The 21,895-nt window shown below is 36.5% G+C and overlaps 1 protein-coding gene across 2 annotated transcripts in view; it reads left to right on the top strand.

Moving 5' to 3' along the window:
- Window positions 1-3,420: 3,420 nt before the first annotated feature.
- Window positions 3,421-21,895, top strand: part of LOC146326219 (paired box protein Pax-7-like) — a 94,623-nt gene continuing 76,148 nt past the window's right edge. The window contains exons 1-4 of one of the 2 annotated variants that reach the window (XM_084721967.1): window positions 3,421-3,871; window positions 4,558-4,793; window positions 5,125-5,254; window positions 5,620-5,748. In XM_084721967.1, coding sequence (XP_084578093.1) covers window positions 3,787-3,871; window positions 4,558-4,793; window positions 5,125-5,254; window positions 5,620-5,748 — 580 coding nt within the window. In that variant the 5' untranslated portion in view covers window positions 3,421-3,786. Of the gene's footprint in view, window positions 3,872-4,557; window positions 4,794-5,124; window positions 5,270-5,619; window positions 5,749-21,895 lie in introns of both variants that reach the window. The other variant, XM_084721966.1, reaches the window with a different exon arrangement.

Genomic DNA, 21,895 nt, shown 5'->3' with positions numbered 1-21,895 from the left:
TGAGTTTTTCCATGACCTGCAGGATTTTCACGTGTGTGACATGATCAGCAATGAAGATACTAGGAAACTCTGAGTCACTGTGAGACGTCTGAACCATACACTAATGATCTGAACCAGTATGCTATTGATCATGTAAAGCAGTTAATGGGCTGTGATTGGCTGCTGCAGGATTATACTTGCTACGCAGCAGTCAAGCCTTCTGTTGAACTCTGTGCACTCAAGCTGTGTTGAAATGAAGGCAGTGACACAAGTCTGATATGTTCTGTATGTTTATGGCAGTTCTATGATAGGAAATCACCTGATTGAGCTATGTAATGCTATTTTAGTCTAAATGCAACAGTGTGTTTTATGGTAATTCAAACAGGCCCAGTTATTGTTTGTCTGTTTTAGTGTTTCACCTTTAACAGATGTGCATATGGACCTGCTGTAAGCACCTTGGAGGTGATGTTGAGGATAATATGAACAGGTTATAGAACTTTAATTGAAAAGTTGAGCCCAAAAAAGCCCAAGCGTGACAAAATTCAGTCCAAAACAGACCCAAACCCATCGCTCATTAGCATATTTCAGTCCAAACCCAATTACAGCCTGACTCATTTCTTAATAAACTTCCCTCTTTGTACCAAACAGTTGGAGTTTGTCAGTGACAGGGACAGTACATGGGGGGAAATTGAATTGGCAGTGACTAAATTGGGAAAAATGGAAATAAATAGATTAATTTAAAAAAATAAAAATTAATACAGCCCAAATCCAACAAAAGCCTGTGTAAAATGTGAGAAATAGGGCCCGACCCGACCCAAACCCATTGGGTCCCATCAGGTTCTGGCACAGATCTCAAGCTCTACCTGGTTATCACCTATCAGTCTCTCTGGATGTTTAGATGTGACTCTTTGTACTTCTGTATCAGACCTTGTAACCACAGTATAAACCAGCTGCTGTCTGGAACTGATTATAATGGTACCATTAAAGTGAATAAAGGGATTTCCTGACTAGTTTATTCCATGTAATAATATATTTTTAAAAAATTATACTGTAAGTATTATTTGTAGCCATTTCTTTACATAGTGTTGTTCATGGCCCACTGGCTATTGAAGTTAAACAGCCCTGTTGTACCCTGTGTTACATTCATTTTTGATTACTAACATACATTGACACACACAACTAAAGTCACATTGTCAAAACTCTTCACACAGTCACAGAGATATTTTACAAAATCCATCAACTCTTGTCTTATTCAGACTCCATCATCTGCAAAACACTGTACATCAGATCACATTTTTCAAATGCAAACACACTGTTTTCAAAATGGCTAGAAACGTATTTAAAACAGAATGATGGCGAATTTCATGCATTTCTGCAGTTACTATATTGAAGCATATATATATATGATACAATATTACCAGACAGACAAAAGAGGGCGGCTTTGAAATTATTTTGTTTGGAAATCAAGGAAGGCGGGTTGGTGAGTAAGGAGGAGAGGCAGAGAGAGGGAGAAAGTGTGAAGGACAAAAGGGGAGAGAGCAGGATTTATTGTGATTAGGGTATTGTAATGACTGTATAAAAGCAGCACTGGAATTTCAAGAATGTGTTTTCCTGTTTCAACTTTTTATTTTTCACAAATATACTTTATGCAAAGATGCAGAAAAAATTGCTACATGTCTGACTCATTCTTGATAAGTGCAAACTGCTGTCAGTGTATTTGGTTGAACAAACGTATTCTGAGACGTGTGTGAAGTGTTTTGGTGGTTTTACTGAGTTTTGGAGGTGAGCTGAACTGTTTGACCAGGATGTGTGTTAGTACTACAGACTGCATGGCTGTAAGAGAGTGAAAAAGTGTCTTCAGTGTAGACTGATGCTTGATAGCATTTGAAAGAAAAAAATGTATTTATGAAATATAAAAAGTTGAAATCATGAATTTTCATGGCTGCAGTAATAATGTATAGTATGATCACTCACCACACAGTACTGTGTACTGTTCCCTTTTTGTCCATTTGGTAATGAGACTATAGACACCTTTGTTGCTGTCAGCTGAAACTGCAATTAGCTGTATTTAGAATGATTTGTATCTCATTTTACTGTAAAAAATCTGCTCATTTTCAATATACTGCAGAAATGCACAAAATTGTCCGTCATTCTGTTTCTGTTTTGAAAACAGTGCGTTTGCTATTGAAAAAGGACAGAGTTCATGGATTTTATTAAATGTGTTCACTGAATGAATTTTGTGTGAAAGCAGTGAAAAATGTTTCACAGTTTGGTCTGAACAGACTTCTGTTTCTCTGACTGTGTGAAGAGTTTTGACAACGTGACTTCAGTTTTGACTGTTGCATGTTACCAATTGACAAAATGTTGTCATTGTGAAACAACAGCAGTATGAACACACACTGTTCAGCAGCCTGTAGCTGTTAGTTGTAGTGTTGTTACACTGATTTGCATTAGATCAAGCTGGATGTGGCCCACTGAAAGGTTTCATGTGGGCTGCAGAAGACAGTCAGTAGCATTTTCCTTACCATTAAACCATTATCAGACCTTTATTTTGAAAGGGGTCAGCACTGTGTTCAGTGCTAACGATAATAAACTGTATCTTTTCCTTTTAACAATTTTTATTTGATTTTCCATTTAACACACCATACATTTACTTGCAGCTCATTTTGGAAATCAAAGAGTACATCAGCATGGAAAAGCTGCATCATTCAAATGATCACAATAATAAAGAAGGACCCACCCCTCCCTCCCACTCAGCCCACCCAACCTTCCCCACTGGTCCCCTTAAGTCCACGTCTTCACAAGGATGACAGTCCAATGAAGTGATTTTCCAACCAAGAATTACAGAGGAAATATATACAATAAGCAAATAAGAAAGTGAGGAAATTAGTAAAGGGAAATAGGAAATAAATGAAGAAGAGGGACAAAAGAAAACAATAGAAAACAATAAATCTACCTTACTTTAATACTGGTATTCTAATCAACCTTATTTAATGAAATTTGTAAACTGAGAAATTGATCAGCCCACAATTCATCACATGCCAATTCAGAAAGTGAAGTGTCCTGTATAACACTTCTGTCCATTGCATGATGAGACATCTGGTCATTATTAGGACCCTGTATCATTTGTGTGCCCCCCCCCCCCCCGCATTAGATGATATTTGGCTGGTGTTTGCATCTCTGTGTCCAGACCTGTCCTGTGTCTCCGCAGGAGGCTGCTGTGTATTTGTGATGGGGACTTTTAGTGGGAGCGGATTGTGTATGTGCTGTGCAGGCGGTGTGTGTGTGTGTGTGTGTGTGTGTGTGTGTGTGTGTGTGTGTGTGTATCCTGATCCCTCCGTTCTCATTGGTTGCTGAAACTTGTTGGAGCTGTTCCCTCTCGAATAAGAGAAAAACCCCAAGAACCTATCGGTGCTCGCGACCCGTCCCCCCTGCAGGAGCCCGCCTGGTCCAGACGTGTCCGGGAGAGACACCGTCAAAAGTCTCAGCAGTCCTGTCTTCACACGGTTAATAAGCTACTGTCAGAGACACACACAGGCAGAGACAGACACAGTGAACACATGAGCAGCGTGAGGACTCCCTGCGCCCGTTTCTCCTCCTGTCTCCTCACTGTGGACCTGTGAGACACATCTGTGAGACATCTGTGAGACACCTCCACCACTGTGACCAACAAGTCTGCACGTGGATTGGACACACAGAGACCTGTCCGTCTTTCTTTTCTTTTCTTTTCTTTTCTTTTCTTTTCTTTTCTTTTCTTTTCTTTTCTTTTTGTGTCTTTTTTTCTTTTTTCTTTTTGTAAATGGTAGCATGTCGTCTCTGCCAGGAACGGTCCCGCGGATGATGCGCCCGGCTCCCGGACAGAACTACCCCCGCACCGGGTTCCCTCTGGAAGGTAGGAGCTGCTGGAGGAACCGGCTCCACACAGCCTGCTGGGCCTCTACACCCGCACACAGGAGGCTGGAACCCGGAGGGATCAGCCTGAACATGAGAATATACTAGGACAATCAGCCTCGGCCCTTAACTGGATTTTTTTTTTATTGTTTGTTTTATTTTTGCGCATTCAAAATATTTTTCATGAATTAAAAATACCTTTGTTGGTTTACAAAAATTGTAATAAGATGTTATGAAATTCGTCTGTAAAATAAAAGGCCCTGGGCTTACGTGCACTTCATTTATGAATCATCCAGAAAGCATTTTACAACAAATTTCAAATGGGCGTAAATCCCTGAGAAAAGCTAGTGTGTAACCAAAAATTGTGGGATTTCTTCAAGTGTCCCGCGTCTGGAAATTTAAATCAAATACTAGAAAACAAGAAGGAGTGGATTACAGGAGTATTTGGACAGCGTGATGATGAATAATGAAGACGGACAGAAGGAGCTCTTCACCTCAACCTCCTCTTCAGGCTCGGCTGGAAATATGAAGAGTGGTTAAAATCAAGCTGTGAACGAAAAAATGTGTTAAATAAACCGTAGAATCAAATGCATATACATTCATGTGTTTAGGCCTGGATAATATGAAACACTATGTTTAACAATGATTAAAACGTCCCCGCTGAGTGTGACCTTGTGTCCTCCGCAGTGTCCACTCCTCTGGGCCAGGGACGGGTCAACCAGCTCGGCGGGGTGTTCATCAACGGCCGCCCGCTGCCCAACCACATCCGACACAAGATCGTGGAGATGGCCCACCACGGCATCCGTCCGTGCGTCATCTCCCGCCAGCTGCGGGTGTCCCACGGCTGCGTGTCCAAGATCCTCTGCCGCTACCAGGAGACCGGCTCCATCAGGCCCGGAGCGATCGGAGGCAGCAAGCCCAGGGTGAGACAGACCGGTCACTATTATTATTATTATTATTATTATTATTATTATTATTATTATTATTATTATTATTATTATTGTTATATTTTATTATTGTTATTGTTATTATTGTTATTATTATTATTATTATTATTATTATTATTATTATTATTATTATTAAATGATAAATTATCTGTGTTGGACTATGTACAACCTTTCAGATTATATTTAGGAAATGCTGTTTAATTATTCTTGCACACTTTTACTTCTTCCCTTTTTTCCTTGTTCTGCGGCCTTGACTCCTGACATCGTGTCCTCCTTGTCTCCGTGTCCGTCCCCCGCCCCCTTGCAGCAGGTAGCCACGCCGGACGTCGAGAAGCGGATCGAGGAATACAAGCGGGACAACCCCGGCATGTTCAGCTGGGAGATCCGGGACAAGCTGCTGAAGGACGGGGTGTGTGACAGAAGCACAGTCCCTTCAGGTGAGGCCTCCTCTGGTAAGCCCCGTTTCATTCAATCCTTCATTTCTGCGATATTTTACCCTGACAGACTGATACAGACACACTGCTGACAATTAAAGAACCTGATTTCCTTATTGTTGACATTACTATGTATGTTTATAATGCATTACAGAGCATTATAGACGTGTGCGTCATAGAAAGTGTCACTAAAAGTGGCATTAAATTAAATAACCTATAAAAAAAATATATAATCATTTCTTTATAGTTATATTATTATTATTATTATTATTATTATTATTATTGTTATTGTTGTTGATGTTGTTGTTGTTGTTGTTGTTGTTGTTGTTGTTAAAGCAGCCTGTGTGTGTGTGTGTGTATGTGCGCAGTGAGCTCCATCAGCCGTGTGCTTCGGGCGCGCTTTGGGAAAAAGGACGATGAGGATGAGTGTGATAAAAAGGATGAAGACGGAGAGAAGAAAACCAAACACAGCATCGACGGCATCCTGGGCGACAAAGGTAGGACACAAGACAGACAGAGAGAAAGAGGAGGACAGAGACAGAGCGTGTGGACAGCTGCTGTGTGTTGGACTAACTGTCTGTCTCCGTCGTGAATTGTCTACAAATTGGGCCTAAACGGTCGTTTAGTCGCTCCGGGTTTTCCTCTGTAAGCTGCTGCTCCCAGCAGACACACACACACACACACACACACACACACACACACACACACACACACACTTCATTATTTATGATGCGGAGCAGCGCAGCAGCGCTCCTGCGGCGCAGCTTTAAACGCTCCCCTGAAAGCAGCGCTGACAGATGACCGATGTGCCAGTCAATATCAATTACACCAGGAGCCAGGGGCCAGAGACCCCACCGCGGACTGTTAGGACGTCAAGTTCAGCCGAAAAGCAAAAGCAGAGTCGGCGGCGGAGGCCGTGATCAGAGCTGTTACAAAATAAACCCTGATCACACTAAAATGTATTTAATTTATAGAATGTTATGTTACCAGAAGAAAAAGAACAATAAAAAAATTAATTAATCGTAGAAAAACAGCAATCTTTACATCTTTAGTAAGATTTCCATGAGATTTGCACAAAATAAATAATTTTCTATAAATATTTCGTAAGTCTTAATAATTAAGAGGGAATTTAAGAGACATTTCTCTCAGATTGTAAATATAAAATGGAGACATATATTCAGCATCTTGCAGTTTATCTATATTTTGACAGCATTATGACAATTTTAAGTTTTTTTAAATTACTATTTTCATTTATTTATTTTATAAATTTTTAATACAACTTTTGGTAATACTTTCTCTGACACCCATGTGTATAATGCATTATAATGTATTATAAACATATCTACAATACATTATTCTGTTCTTATATTATATATTATATTATAACATGTTGTTTTCCTCGTTTAATAGAATTTGTCTCCAATTTGACACATAGGACAACTGACTGATGGACATTTTCATTTCACTGATGTAATGTTTCCTCACAAAACATAATACAATCATCATATCAACATATAATCATTTCAGTAATTCATTATAATCAATAATAAAATGAGAATCATAATTACAACACTCTGAGCAACAAAAAAAGAAAAAAAAAAGTCAGTGAGTGACCAGCAATTATGAAGCATTATAACACTTGACCTTGTAAGCCATTATAAAATACTTTGTAATGTGTTAGGATTATTGTTTGAATATGAATATTTATGATTTCTTGTGGATATAATTAGAATTGTACATACATTGCTATTCACACAGTATGTGTTACATTGTGCTTATAGAAATGTATAATTATTGAATTATTATTCAGAACATTTATAAATAATTCTTTGTAACAATGATCATATGACATTCATTTATTAGTTCAAAGGGTCTGAACAAAATTTGAGTCCAATTTGACACAACGGATTGACGGACATTTATATTACATGTAATGCTTCCCAAAAAATACAAAGTTGTAATACAGTATAATAATTTTATAAATGATGATAATCGTATTATAACACAATGATTATAATGCATTCTAAAATGGTTTATGAGAATGATAATACACTGTATTATGATACTCGACCTTAGTCATTATAAAATGCTTTATAATGTGTTAGATTATTGCTTTAAAGCATTAATAATATTTATGAGTGCTTATAACTAAAACTATTCATCACCATAGACACAGTATGACACATGCATTATAGATATTAGCATCATAGAAAGTGTCACCAAAAGTTGTATTAAACATATATAAAAAATAACTTCAAAGTGTCATAACTATCTCAGTATATATTTACCCTGCTTAAATGCTAAATTATAATGCTTTATAAACATGTTTTTTGACCTTGTATTGTTTGTGTTGTGAGAGATGCAGCAGCTGTAAGATGACCTCTGTGCTCTCTGATTGGAGCATCCTGTCACAATCAGCTGTCTGTTAATGAGACTGGAGGCCTGTAGATGCCAGTGATTCCTGACCACTGGTTTGACTGGTGACGTTTTTTTTTTTTTTTTTTTTTTTTTTTTTTTCAGCACTCTCATCTGTCCTCCTTTTCATGTTCTTGAAAAGATGAGCCGGGCTAGTGTCTCTCTGTCACCCGGGCCTGGCATTTAATAATTTGAAGACTTAGCCTATTACAGCTGGTAATGAAACCGGTGTGTGTTGAATAGACGTCTGTGTTGCAGAGGGGTGTAATAGCTTGGAGGCATGTTAAGAAATATATTTATCCCCTATCAGCCCTCACTCTCACAGTTCCAGGCACATGCATTCTGTTGAAGGGCTTTAAAGCAGATTAAATTGAGCCTTTTATTTCTTTTCACTTTCATCTCTCAGCGGCTCACTTCGTGGTGTGGAGCCTGCGGCGCAAATTCATGAGATTTGAAGGTTTCCTCTCGTGTTGTTTAGATTGTATTTTTAAATATTCATTTCACTTTGCTTTTATGGGATTGTTTTTGGTGGCTGCACGTTGGCACAGTCTCAGCCACAGAGTGTTTGAGCAGCAGTGTGAGGCTGAATGAGAGCGGTGTGACTGACTGAGACAAACACATGGAGGACACCATCCACTGTCAGGCTACTGTTCTACAGGGTAGGATACATGTTACATGAAAATGAATCCACTTTATTTCTGGATAACTGGTAAAATCAGTCACACAATGCTTCACAAAAACACACAAAAACAATGCAAGAAAATGTATTATAAGAGATCTGTATAATTAGACAATTTATTTTTATTTTATTAGCTAATAGCATACCTTTCTGCTCTTCAGTCTGCATTTGTATGTAAGAAACAAAGCAACGATTAGTTGTCAGCAACTAAATTAGTATAGCAAGTATTTTGATGATCAAGCAACTGTTTTTGATATTTTTTTTTTTTATGAAAAAACATTCAAAATTCTCTGATTTCAGCTTCTTAAATGGGAATATTTTCTGGTTACTTTACTCCTCTCTGACAGTGAAGTGGATATGTAGACAAAAAGGAAATAATGTTAGGCTTTGGGAAACACTCATCGACATTTTTCACCTGTTTCTATCATTTTATGGGACAAACGAGTAAGTGATTAATTGAAAAATTTGTTGACAGATTAATCAATAATGAAAATAATTGTTAGCTATCGGCCTACAAACCAGTCAACTTTACTTCCACAGTTGACAAATGGTTAAAAAACATCACAAGGAAATATATTATAAGAGATTTATGATTAAATCTTTATAATTAGATTATTCATAATTAGCTAATAGCATGCTTTTCTTCTCTTCAATCTGTATTTTCTGACTGACATTTAAGAAGCAGAGCTACAACAATTAGTTGTCAACTAATTAATTAATTGCCAAGTATTTTGATGACAAATTAATCACTTTTAGTTGTTTTTTGTTTTTGTTTTTTTTTTTAAGAAAAAAAAAAACATTCAAAATTCTCTGATTTCAGCTTCTTAAATGTGAATATTTTCTGGTTACTTTACTCCTCTCTGACAGTGAAGTGGATATGTAGACAAAAAGGACATCATGTTAGGCTTTGAGAAACACTCATCAACATTTTTCACCATTTTCTTACATTTTATGAACCAAACAACTGACATATTAATTGACAAATTAATAGACAGTTTGGTTTTCTTCACTCCTCTGTAACAGTAACCTGAATATGGGGACATCATGTCAGTTGCAGTCCTACAAATTGGTCAATTTTATTTCTGCAGCTGACCAACCATTAAAAGCAATGACAACCTACACATAAAAAATAAAAACAATACAGGAAAATATATTATAAGAGATTTATGATTAAATCTTCAACAGGCTTTTCTAGTTTTCAATTAGCATTTTCTTACAGAAATCAAATGACTCCACATAGCTACATATTTATTTTACAAGACATCACACCAGCATATCTATTAAACAAGATATTGTTCAGCAAAACATGACTTTTTATTATATTCAGTTATGATTTGATGAAATATATGAAAATCTGCAAAATAATGATTCATTCAGAATGAATAATTGTGTAGATTTCTGCAGTGTAAATATGTATATTTTCCTAAATACACTGTAAATACATTATAACATGTTTGTTAATATTTCATTTCATATGTGCAGGTGTAATGCACAGGGCAGGTAATCAGAATATTATACAACATGTGATATATATTTGAACAATGACTGCTGCACAGTGTTTCCATCTGCAGTGTAAGGCAGCATTTAGTCAATATTCTGCTTCCCAAAGATATTCATGACCTACTGAAGGGAAAAAAAACACAGTGGCAGTTTTGGAGTCCAGAATAAGCCTGGTTGAAAGAAAAAAAGGTCGACAGTGAGGATGGAGAGAGCACTTCAAACAAATCCAGTGGAAGTGACGAGAAGCAGCTTTGCAGAGCGCGCAGGCTGTGGGAAGTTCTATTGCAGCTATTAATAACACTTTTCCCCGGGCATCCGCACTTACTCCACTCCATCTGCACTTTCTCCCAGCTATTTTGCCGGGTTGAAATTGAGGGAGACCCAAATGTTGGCTGGAGATAACACAATCATCACAGCCTCTGTCCTGGGCTGTGCTTCAGTGTATTAAACTGGGATTAACCTCCCCTTTCTCCCCCGCTGCCTCACACCCAAACTCACATTTTTAAGGGACATATTAAAAAAAAAAAAGACAAGGGGGCTGGAAGCCAGTGTGCAACACAGAGGAATGATATCAGCAGTAATAATGATAATCAGCATCATGATAATCATTGTGTTGAAGTTTTTAGCCACTGTTCTGCTCTTCAATCTGTATTTTCTTACACAACTGATGTTTGCATATAAGAAACAGAGCTACAGTGATTAATTGCAAAGTATTTTGATACTTGATTTCAGTATTTTTTTTTTGTCTTTTTTTTCTCTGACAGTAACCTGAATATTTGGACAAAAAAGACATTTGAGTTTGTTCAAAAAATGCTTTAGCTTTTTGAGATACAGGTTGTATAAACATTTTTTATTGCAAAATAGTTTTTTGGTTGTCATTAGCATCCACCCCCAAAACCAAAAATAGTGAAAAAGACAACACCTGCAGCACCTGCCTCATCACAGGCATGTCTGGAAATATGCTGATCAGAATGTCACCAAATTTGGACTGAATGTTCAGAGATAGTTTTTGTGTACTATAAAGAAAAATCTGTTGATGATAGAAAATCACATGATGCACATAGAAATCTAATATCGCCATAAATTAAGTCCTGGTCATTAATTGCCTGATGCAACCAAGAATATTAAAGGGACAGAGTCCTCAGAAAAATCAATGATGACAGATACATTTACATCATCTCTTGGTATATTTATTGTCATATGCCGTTAGTCTTCACTTAAATGTTCAGAAGCTACGGTTTTTATATCCTGGGCCATGTTCTTCTTCATAACAAGAAAACATGTCATGCCATTCAAAAACTACTTCTCCACCTACTCTTTTAACAGTGTATCCAAATAATATTCAGAATATCCAGTTAATTAGAGAGCGACCAATACTGGATTTTTGGGGCTGATGCTGATTCTGATATGAGGGAGTAAAAAAAAAAAAAAAATCTGATTAGAGCTGCAATGATATACAATTATTAAACTGACTGTCAACTATTTTTATAATCCATTAATTAGTTTGGCTAATTTTTAAGAAAAATATATACAAATTTTGTGATTTCAGCTTCTCAGATGTGAATATTTTTATTTTGAAAATAAGGCATTTGAGGACGTCATCCTGGGTTTTGGAAAACATGGATCGACATTTTTCACAATTTTATGGCATTTTATCGAACAACTAATTCATTAATTGTGAAAATAATCAGTAGATTAATTGATGCATAAATACACATTTTTTGCAATTACACCTTAAATGAGGTTATTAGACATTTGTGAAAGACAAGATTTAGTTGAGCGATTAAGTTTATTGTCCAAAATGACATCAGGGCACTGAAACAGGAAACGCTCACTAGTATTTTTGATAATAATAAACAACTATAAAAAACACACACACATACCCACATAAATATACAGAAAATGTAAATTAAGAAAAAAAGATCAAATATTCATAAAATGCTGCCTATAAAACCTAAGAACTAAAGAACAAAAAATAAAACAAAAAACTGACCGATATTGCAGTGATAAGTTGGAAATCAGCGTGACTAGTTTAAGGGGTTTTCCGATTTTTCTGGAGGACATCAGACATTACAAATGTCTTCTCTGGACGGATTGTCAAATCTGAATATTGTATCAATATAAAGCAGTGCCATATGGCCTGAGAGCCACACAGGGAGGGTCTGGACGGAAATATGCTGTCACTGGAAGTGTTGAGCAGGATGAACGCTGCAGCTATGGAGAGAGGCTGACCTGAGGACAGCTGGATGCTTCACACTTTAGAGACGAGGAGGAGAGGAGAGGAGAGGAGAGGAAGGAGGAAGCTGCTTACAGCTTTGATCCTCTGCTGCTTCTGCTTATCAGAAACATTTGCGGTGACACTGCCACAATGAGAGTTCATCATATTAGCTGGTGCCAGCACTGCTCTCAGGCCTGCTGCCTATTAATTAAAACCCATTTCCTGTGTGAGACAGGACCTGTCTGTGTCCCCCCAGCACCACTGCTGGGTCTCTGTGTCTTGGTTCACAGAGATGGCGCCTCTTCTAGAATATCTGAGAGAAAAAAGTGTGCTCACTCGGACCACACTTTAATGAGTTGAAATGAACACCAATATGATTTTTTTGGTTTTATCTGTGAGCTTGTACTCCCCCTCAGCCAGTGAACGCACCACAAGCATGTTGCAGCTGATCATTATTGTGGACATTTCCTGCTGTCAGGCCTGTGCTCAGGTCTGCCTGTGCGTCTATAAAGTGAAGGTTTGTGGTTGGACGAGCTGTGGAGGCAGTAGCAGATCACACTGTGATCCCTGTGGGGAAACTGGGTCACTGTGGCAGCACACAGGAACACACTGCAGTAACACAACCAGAGTGCAACGTTCCATTTAGAAATACCTGTCATAAAATCAACTTCAACATTACTTCAGTGGAAAAACATCAACAACTGAATAATGACAAAATTAATAAGAGCATCAAGTCAGGTCATTTTTAAAATGTACACTGTAAAACTGAATACTTTTTGTAGTGAAAACATAAAGTGTGTTTAGAGCTTCTAGTAACTTAAAAAGTTTAGTGCCAGACATTTTACTTTGTTTGTGTTTATTCAACTTAAAATATTCAATTAATAAGGTCCCTAAACTAAAAAAGAAATATTATGACTTAAGAATATTTGTTTAATCAATAATTTTATTTAAATTATGAGTTCATGTAACTAACTCCAAATATTTAAGCTCTAATAACCTCCAACTCCAAAAACTGTGGCAACTGATTGTCTCAATTTTTTTTTTTAGTTCTGCTAACTGAGGATGAATTCTTCAGTCTCAGAGTTTGAGGGAAGATGCTGCTCCTCAGTCTGCTGCAGATACTTCTGTACCTCCTGTCAGACAGCAGCAGGGTGGACAGGCTCCTCACCTCCCTGATATCACTGATGTTCAGTAGATGGGTACCAATGATGTTCTGGACGATTTTAATTGATTTAGTCCTTCTGTCCTGGGCTGTGCACATCCCATGATGCCAGTGATGTTTCCGGTCAGGATTCTTTCTATTCTGTAAAGGTGAACAAGAACACGATGGGAATTTCCTTCAGTTTCCTTGAGAAAAACAGGCTGTGCCACAATATATGATTTGTATGACAACATATACTAAAATAACAGAAACTGACGTCACTTTGCTGTAATGCAGACTTTAAAACCATTTCAAAAAGCACATGTGAAAGTTTCATGAGTAACATGTTCATATTTACCACGTGCACAAAAAAATTAAAAATATTCGATTTTATTTTGACGTGATGCTGCATTTGAAAACCAGGATTTTATTCATAATATCACACGTGGGAAACATAAGAACTTATGAGATTGTCAGATATATAGGTTCATTATCTATGTGTAAAAATAAACATGCATCATGATTTTTAAAAAGGCTCTTTTCCAGTATTGAGATGTATCATGATATGATAAGTCTCATATAAAATAATCAAGCTGATGTTCTATCATGAGACCAAACTAAACCACAGTCACAAATTTTACTCTTAGTTATTCATTTGAACAACATAAATGTCTATTATGACTTTTTAAACTACTTTTCAATATACTACTTTGTCTGTTTTAGTTTATTTTAGTTTACTTATTTTATTTAACTTATCTTACTTTTATTGTTATTCTGTTAGGCACTGGTTTTCATCATCAATTAATTTGTCATTTATTTTCCTAATTAATTAGTTGTTTGGTCTTTCACCAAGCCCAAGATGACATCCTCAAATGTCTTGTTTTGACAACAACTCAAAGATTTTTGCCATTTCTCTATTATAAGATGGATCAAACCAATTAATCAAGTTTCAAAATAGTTGATGATTTATTTAATAACCAATTAATTGATTAATTGTTGCAGCTCTACTCCTTATACACTTTATATTTATAACTCTCTTGTTTTTTGTTTTTATTCTTACATTATGGTTATTTATGATTAATCTCTGCACAAGAATATCCATCAGGAAGTTCTATCTTATGATTTGTATCATAATATGATTCAGCAGAAAGCTGATTAATGATGTACTCAATTAGCACTCTACGAGCACAAGTTCCTGAATTAAAATGTGACTACTACTACTATTATTATTATTATTGTTAATATAATAATAATAATAATAATAATAATAATAATAATAATAATAATAATAATAATAATAATAATAACAGAGGAAAGTGATTTCAGCTCAACAGCCAACCAACAGTAGAAACATCTGTACACTCTTTAAAATGTACAGAAAAATAAATAGGCCAGTTCAGTTTTTATTGTCATCCATAATTTATCAAATAAAAACATGAATATTGTCTGATTTTGTCCAGAGAGACAAAGTCATTGATTTGTCAACATCACATTCATGTGCATTTGTTATTATTTTTTTGACATTTAATAGATGGGTCAGTTAGGTAATATCCATCCAGTGACATAAACTGTATTTTCCTGAAAAAAATCACAGTTAGTTGATATCATAATGCAGCTAATCGTGTGGTTTCCTCTTTTTTTCCACATACATTAGCATTTCTGTCGGGGCTGACCTACTTGTTGATTTTCCTTTATTTCTTAAAGCACTCTGGACTCCTCAATGACGTCTTTGAGAAAACAAATATATATAAAGGGGAGCTGCTGAACTGGGAGGGGGCTTTGAATGGGAGAATAGCAGCCCACTCCTCTACCGTGGAGTGTTCAGTAGCCATCCCTTAATCCTCCTTTCATTTCGCCGACAAATGCCAAGAATCTTGTCTGGCGACCCAATGGGAAGCTGATCAGCCAACAAAAGAGGAGCGGTGCACAAAGAGCAAACAGGCAGAACGGGGTTGAGGGCAGTCAGAAGCCTCAGGCTTCCCATTAACAGGCCATTTGCAAAGGATCCACACAGAACAATGCAAACAGAGAAATGACAACACATGGTGCAAACAATACGGCAACAACAAATTAATGAAATGTCAACACTTGGTTGGTCTGTGATGGAGCCCTCGCTGAGCTGAAGAGCTGCAGCTGAGCAGCTCCAGTGTGATGCTGAATGTGGACCACAGAGAACTCAGCAGACTGATATTATCAGCCTTTTACACTTCGATCTACTTCTATCAGTATCAGCATGTGTGTGCTGATATGACAACTTTTTATTAACAGAACATAATCACATTGATTTAGTGGTTAGCTTTATAGGCAGTGTTGTATGTATATTTGATCCTTTTTCTTAATTCAAGTGACATACATTTTTTTATTTATAGTTATTTACAATTATTAAAATCAGTGAAAGTTTACTCTTTCTTGTTAAACTGTCAAATATCCTGCCTGTTAAATTTTTTGAGGCATCATTACAAAAAATGTGTGTTTCTGTACTGAAAATTCTGACAAATCATGTCCTATATATATTCATATATATACATCTTTAAAGAACTTTTTTTTTCTGGTTGGACATGATTTGTCAGAATTTTCAGTACAGAAACATACATTGTTTTTAATGATGCCTCATATATATATATATATATATACATCTTTAAAGAATTTTTTTTTTCATATATATATATATATATATATATATGTATATATATATATATATATATATATATATATATATATATATATATATATATATATATATATATACATATATGATTTATGAAATGGCTTAGTCTGCTTTTTTTTGCTCCGTTTCAGAAAACAAACAAAAAACATTAAAAACCCTCAAAATATAAAACTGTATTAATGCTAATAAATGCTGTTACTATACCTGCTGATAACATAGGTGGAAAGTAAAAGCTAGTATATATAATATATTCATCTTTGTTTCGATGTTTTTATAAAAATATTGTCTCAACCATAACTCTGTAGTCCTTCTAAATCAAAGCTAAATAAGAATTACGATTTAAAAATGTGTATTTTGATTAACATTAAGAGAACAACATTAAAAAGTAAAATGGCTGCTCACTACAGCTGAAAAAAAGAGTAACATTTTGTCAACTTTTTCCTCACCACAGTGGCCTCAGTGCTTGCTCTTGGTGGGAACTGTTGGCTTTATCAACAGAACAGTCTAGACCTGCTCAATATGAAAAATGCTCTGAGATTTGGTGCAATAAAATTTAATTATTTAGTAATTAACAAACCCATTTTGTGCTTCATTTTAAATTAGTGGAGATCCCAAAGTTTCCACACATAATATATTTGTATTTCTATTTGACAGAATAGAGCCATCAGAAAAACCTCCTGTGGTTTTAATATTTTTTAATATTATTTCACTCAGTGATTTTTCTATTCTGGAAAATGCAGGGAAATTTTGAGGGGAAAAAATCAAGAGTCTATGAGAACTTGCCATCTTGTGTTTGATTGGCTGTTTGCTGCACTGTGTCAGGATTTGGCAGCGAGACGTCTGCTTTAATCCAGCTCATTTGGCTGACCGGTGAAACCCGGCCGAGAGCTCGCTGCGGAAGAAGCGTTCAGAGAGGTTTCCTCCTCCTCCTGTCTCTCCTCGCTTGCAGCTCACAGCTTGCTGCAGGATCAAACACTGCTGCCTTTAAAATCACTGTGTCCAAAAATACTGCGCTGCTTTGTGAGACAATGTCTCTTAGCTTTTATTCTTTCATCTGCAACGGAATTTATTTTTACACCAGAAACAAACGTATCTGTCACTTAAATTAAAAACTGGATCAGATCATCTGCATATTCTCAACATGTGCAGTAGATTACATGATGAGCTGCTTTATCTCACTGTCACCGACTGTTCAGTAAGACAACAGTGTCGCCTTTGATCCTTGACAAATAGAGAAATTCAGAATATGAAGAAAAACTGTTCATGATTTGGACAGAAGTGTGAATAAATATCAGATTATAGAAATAATAGTTCAGCACTCTCAGTCTTGTTTTGTAGTGAGGCTAAAAATACAATATATTATATAGGGATGTTGAATGTCACAATAACAAACATGTTTCATTACCACACCAAACTGATATCTACATAGTTTATTTTGTTTTATTATTTTCATTTTATTTCATAAAAGGACTGCGAGTGACTACTGCATTGTTTTTGTTTTGCAGTTAATTCTAATGGTCATTGCAAAAGATAATTCGTTCAAATTCGTTTCAGTGTACTCAGGTTGTGGCTGCTGTTTTTATTTGATTTCATTAAAGAAGAAATGAAGAAGCACTTTCAGAGGTTCAGAGGAAAAAAACTACACAAAGAAAACATGCTGTATACATTAGATGGACATTTGGTTTTTTTTTTTTTTGTTGTGATAAATATCGTGTTGTGGACTTGTTATTGTGGTATTATCATACTGATTTTGGGATCATTACATTCCTGATATGAGACATTATTAAATGTTAATATTGTGGAATGTGCCTGTAAACAGTTTTTTAACTGTACAGTGTAACTCCATCCACATTAAAATACACATACAGAACAATATAATATAGCTCAGTGTGCTCATTGATAAATATACATAACCAGAAGCATGAAAAATAATTTACTTACAAGCGGTCAAAGTATCAGTGGTGTAAATTATTCTAATACTTTTATTTTGAAAGAGGCAGCTGGATATTGTATTTTTTAATCTGGTCATTAGCTGTTTCTTTCCTGTGTAATTTACAGACAGAATTGGCCACATGTGAGCGTCAGACAGTGTGAAAATAAAAGTGAAGTGTGTATAACTGATTATTCATATTAGCAGTGGATGTAAAGATGGTGCGTTGAAGGAATTATTTTAGCGAGTGACTCTGAAATCCTGTTTGAATTTCCATACAGAGGTCTGTGTGCTGGGATCTATTAGATGGCTTATTCATGGTTTTCTCCATCAATCCGTGGAGGAAATCACATTCAGCAAATGCATCCAGCTAGTGTAATTGGCTCCAAAATGACCTTAAATATACAGAGATTATTGGAGCATAAAGGCCTGGCAGTTTTTTTTTTTTTATGGAGGGGGGGTAGAGTAAATGTTCACGCTGCTGAAAGGTATGAAAGTGGATTAATGGCCATTTCTCTGTCACTGCAGGAAAATAATTTGAGCCACATATTTAACAGTCTCAGGCCATGATGGGAGCTGAGCTTTGTTCACACTGTGTCCTCACGGAGACAGATGAGGGGCCACGCTGTGGATTACTGAGCTGATCTACTATGTTCATCACATCTGATTACTAAATATGTTGTTACTTTAATTATGAGGTTCTTCTACACATAAATAAAAAGACCTCAGCAGTAATGAATTAAATATGAATGAATGATAATATGATAAATGAAACAGGCGGTGTATCAATGAGGAGATGTTCCACCAGCAGCCTGCAGAACAGCTTCAGTGCTGCTGGTCACAGTTTCTCCAGCTGTGTGGGACAACGACACATCTGCCCTGATTTGATGTTTTGATGAAGATGATAGAGGTGAAGGGTGCTGTCCAACATGTCGCTCCAAAATCTCCAGCAGGAGTTCAGTTGTGTTGAGGTGTGGTTGCTATGAAGCATCTGGTCCTCATCAGTCAGTCCAGTGTCACAGCAGTTTGTGAAACACAACCACAAAAACAAAACAAAATGTAATCTACATGTTAATGTTTTTCATGACAGTCAAAGTAATAAGGACAAACTTAGCCTGAAGAGTGAGAGAGTGTGTGTGGGCGTTGGACCAATAGTCAGTGTTTATCATGTAGGAACTACTTTCTTTCTGCAGTAGAATCTACAGGACCTACTTTCTTTTGTATTAGTTCTACTAGTTCCATTATATTGGAGAGAAGGCAAACATCTTTACAACTGATATCTCCAAAATGGCAACTCATACCAAAACAGTATAGATGAATAAACAGCACTACAGGTAAAAATATGTATTTTAATTCTGGGGTGAACCTTGAAAACCAGGAAAAGACAACACGTATGACATATCATCATATAACAATATCAATGGATTGCCCCACCATACATTAAATATAGAAAATATATTTGTTTAAATAACCACAGTCAATCAGAATAATGTGCACCTTAAACCACACAGGCCATATAACACCTGTCTCTGATATAAATCTGTCCACAAGTCTTTTCTGAAGAACTGTGTCAACACCAGATGATCTGTGTATAAAATGTGTAATTCTTCATTATTAAAACACCTTCAAATTCGTTATTTTACTAAACTAAACTTATGAATCTGATTAGCTCCACAGAGCTGCAACAGCTGATTAATTGATTAGTTGTCAACTGTTCAATTCTATTTTGATAATTAATTTAATGAATTCCTAAGGTTGAAAAAACAGTCAAAATTGACTGATTCCAGCTGTTTAAATGTGGAGATTTTCTTTACTCCATTATGAAATTAAACTAAATATCTTTGGGTTATGAATCTTTGGTTTGGGAAACAATGACCAACATTTTTTACTATTTCCCGACATTTTATGGACCAAAACAACACAGTGATTAATTGAGGAAATAATCAACAGTTAAATCAACAATGAAAATAATGGTTAGCTGCAGCCCCACAATGATGTGTCTCTGGAGGACAAGTGACTTGAGGGATGATGATGATGATGATGATGATGATGATGATGATGATGATGATGTCATCATGCAGGCTGATTTTAGCAGGAGTCAGTGAGAGAGGTACATGTGACAGATGCTGGTGTTAAAGTCAGTGTTGTTTATCAGTTTGATCTCTGTTCAGGCAGCTGGAGATGATGAACATGTGGACAGAAAACAACCTGTGTGTGAGTGTGTTGTGTGTGTGTGTGTGTGTGTGTGTGTGTGTGTGTGTGTGTGTGTGTGTGTGTGTGTGCTTTCAGACGTGATACACAAATAGAATAAAAGAGGAAAAAAAACTCTAAATGGACCTGAGGAGGCCCGTCTGTTATTCTGTGGCTGCGTTTGCCATTGAAGGAGTTGATGAACTCCTCCAAGTTTATTAAAGAAAAGGAAACATGAAGCAAAGGCTCGAGGCGAGCAGGCTGACAGTTTATAAAGTGGCGGCCATTGTGGCCTGCAGGCAGATGCATGAATACCTCTGAATAGACTCCCTCAAAGTGACACGATTGAGCTAGACAAGAGCAAAACGCTGAAAGGAAAGCTGCTCCTCTGCGCTGCCGAGCTGATCGGCATTTCTAATGCTGCTGCTCTGAATGGATGTACATGTGCAGAGGGAGGGTGAGCCGGGGTCCACTCACTGCTCTCTGTTACTGTTGCTGCAAAAACCTCCAGCAGCTCCAGCAGCAGGTGTCTTCATACTGTCACCTCTGCAGTTCAACTGCACACACACAGTTTCATCATGTTCAAATGTTGTGAAGGAGACAAAATTCATCAGTGAGAGACAAGGTTGCATCTACTTTCTTGTAGCAGGAAATTTTAGCTTAACGGGACAGTCCACTCCAAAATCAAAAATATTTATTTTTCATATTACCTGTAGTTGTAGAAAATTATGTAATGAATTTGTCAAAAAATAGAAAGTTTACCAGTACCTGAGCATTACTTTCACCTTTTTTTAAACTAAAAAGTAAGAAAGAGGTCCTTTGGGTATAGCTGACCCTCTTCATGCCTGATTAAATCGTGTTTTTGTAAAAAATCTTACAGAGCGGATGGAAATCTAATGTAATGTCTTAAATTACATATATTCAATATACATAAATCTTTAAAGAATACATTTTTACCAAAATTTGTAATTGGGTATCTGTGTTGGTATAAATAATTGTTAACTTTTTTTCTGGTAGGACATGATTTGTCCCAGTTCTCACCACATAAACACATACTTTTTGCAATAATCCCTCAAAAAAGGTTAACACAACCCTTTTTTGCATGATTAAATCATGTTTTTGTAAAAAAAAAAAAAGAAACTGGAACACGACTGTAAACATTTTTATCAATTTTTACACCTATCTAATCAGTAGGTATTGTTGTCTTGTCTGACACAGAGCAAGTTTAAAAGTTCATCTTCCAGGGAGCATGAATGCATTCATGACAATCTGCTCAGTAGAATGTTAATTTCTCCTGTACAGTTAAAAACGTTCTGTTGGTTCTGCTAGAAGGATTTCAGGTCAGAACATTTTGAGGAAGTGTTGGACACTGAGCTCCACATCCCCTGCTACAGTGTCTGTGGAGGTAAGTGAGTATCTGACAGCAGAAATGGCTGACAGTGGATATCTTTGAACTGTTGTGCACTTGGATCAACAGGTCTGAGAGTGTAGGCAGGCTGTTGACCCCAGGGTTACAGCCAGCTCACAGTCTGTTTCTCCACATTTGACCCACTTTAACTCCATATAGTTCTTTATTTTTTGCCCAGAGAGTGGAGCAACATCAGCAGGCAGAGTTTGGCTCCTGCAGTAGAGAAAGAGTTGTCAGCCTCATGACTCACATTTCAGTCCTGCTCCAACACTGGTAGTTACTGTTCATGCTGTTAAGGTCTCAGGTTGCACTTTAGTTACAACTTGTGTGAGCTGTCACATTAGTTTGAGGGTGGATTATGTTGCATTCTTTTGGGAGCTCCTTGGTTATGCAAATATTCTGGTGTGCAAAACTAATGGGAAAAGATATTTAACATTCACTCTTGAGGAGTTTTACTCTTCAGTTATGCTGGAAAATGCATTTTAAAAGATCAAA

The sequence above is a fragment of the Lutjanus erythropterus genome, chromosome 6 (genome assembly GCF_056507025.1).
Source record: "Lutjanus erythropterus isolate fLutEry1 chromosome 6, fLutEry1.hap2, whole genome shotgun sequence".
NCBI classification, from domain to species: Eukaryota; Metazoa; Chordata; class Actinopteri; order Lutjaniformes; family Lutjanidae; genus Lutjanus; species Lutjanus erythropterus.
This window is presented reverse-complemented; position numbering and strand designations above follow the sequence as displayed.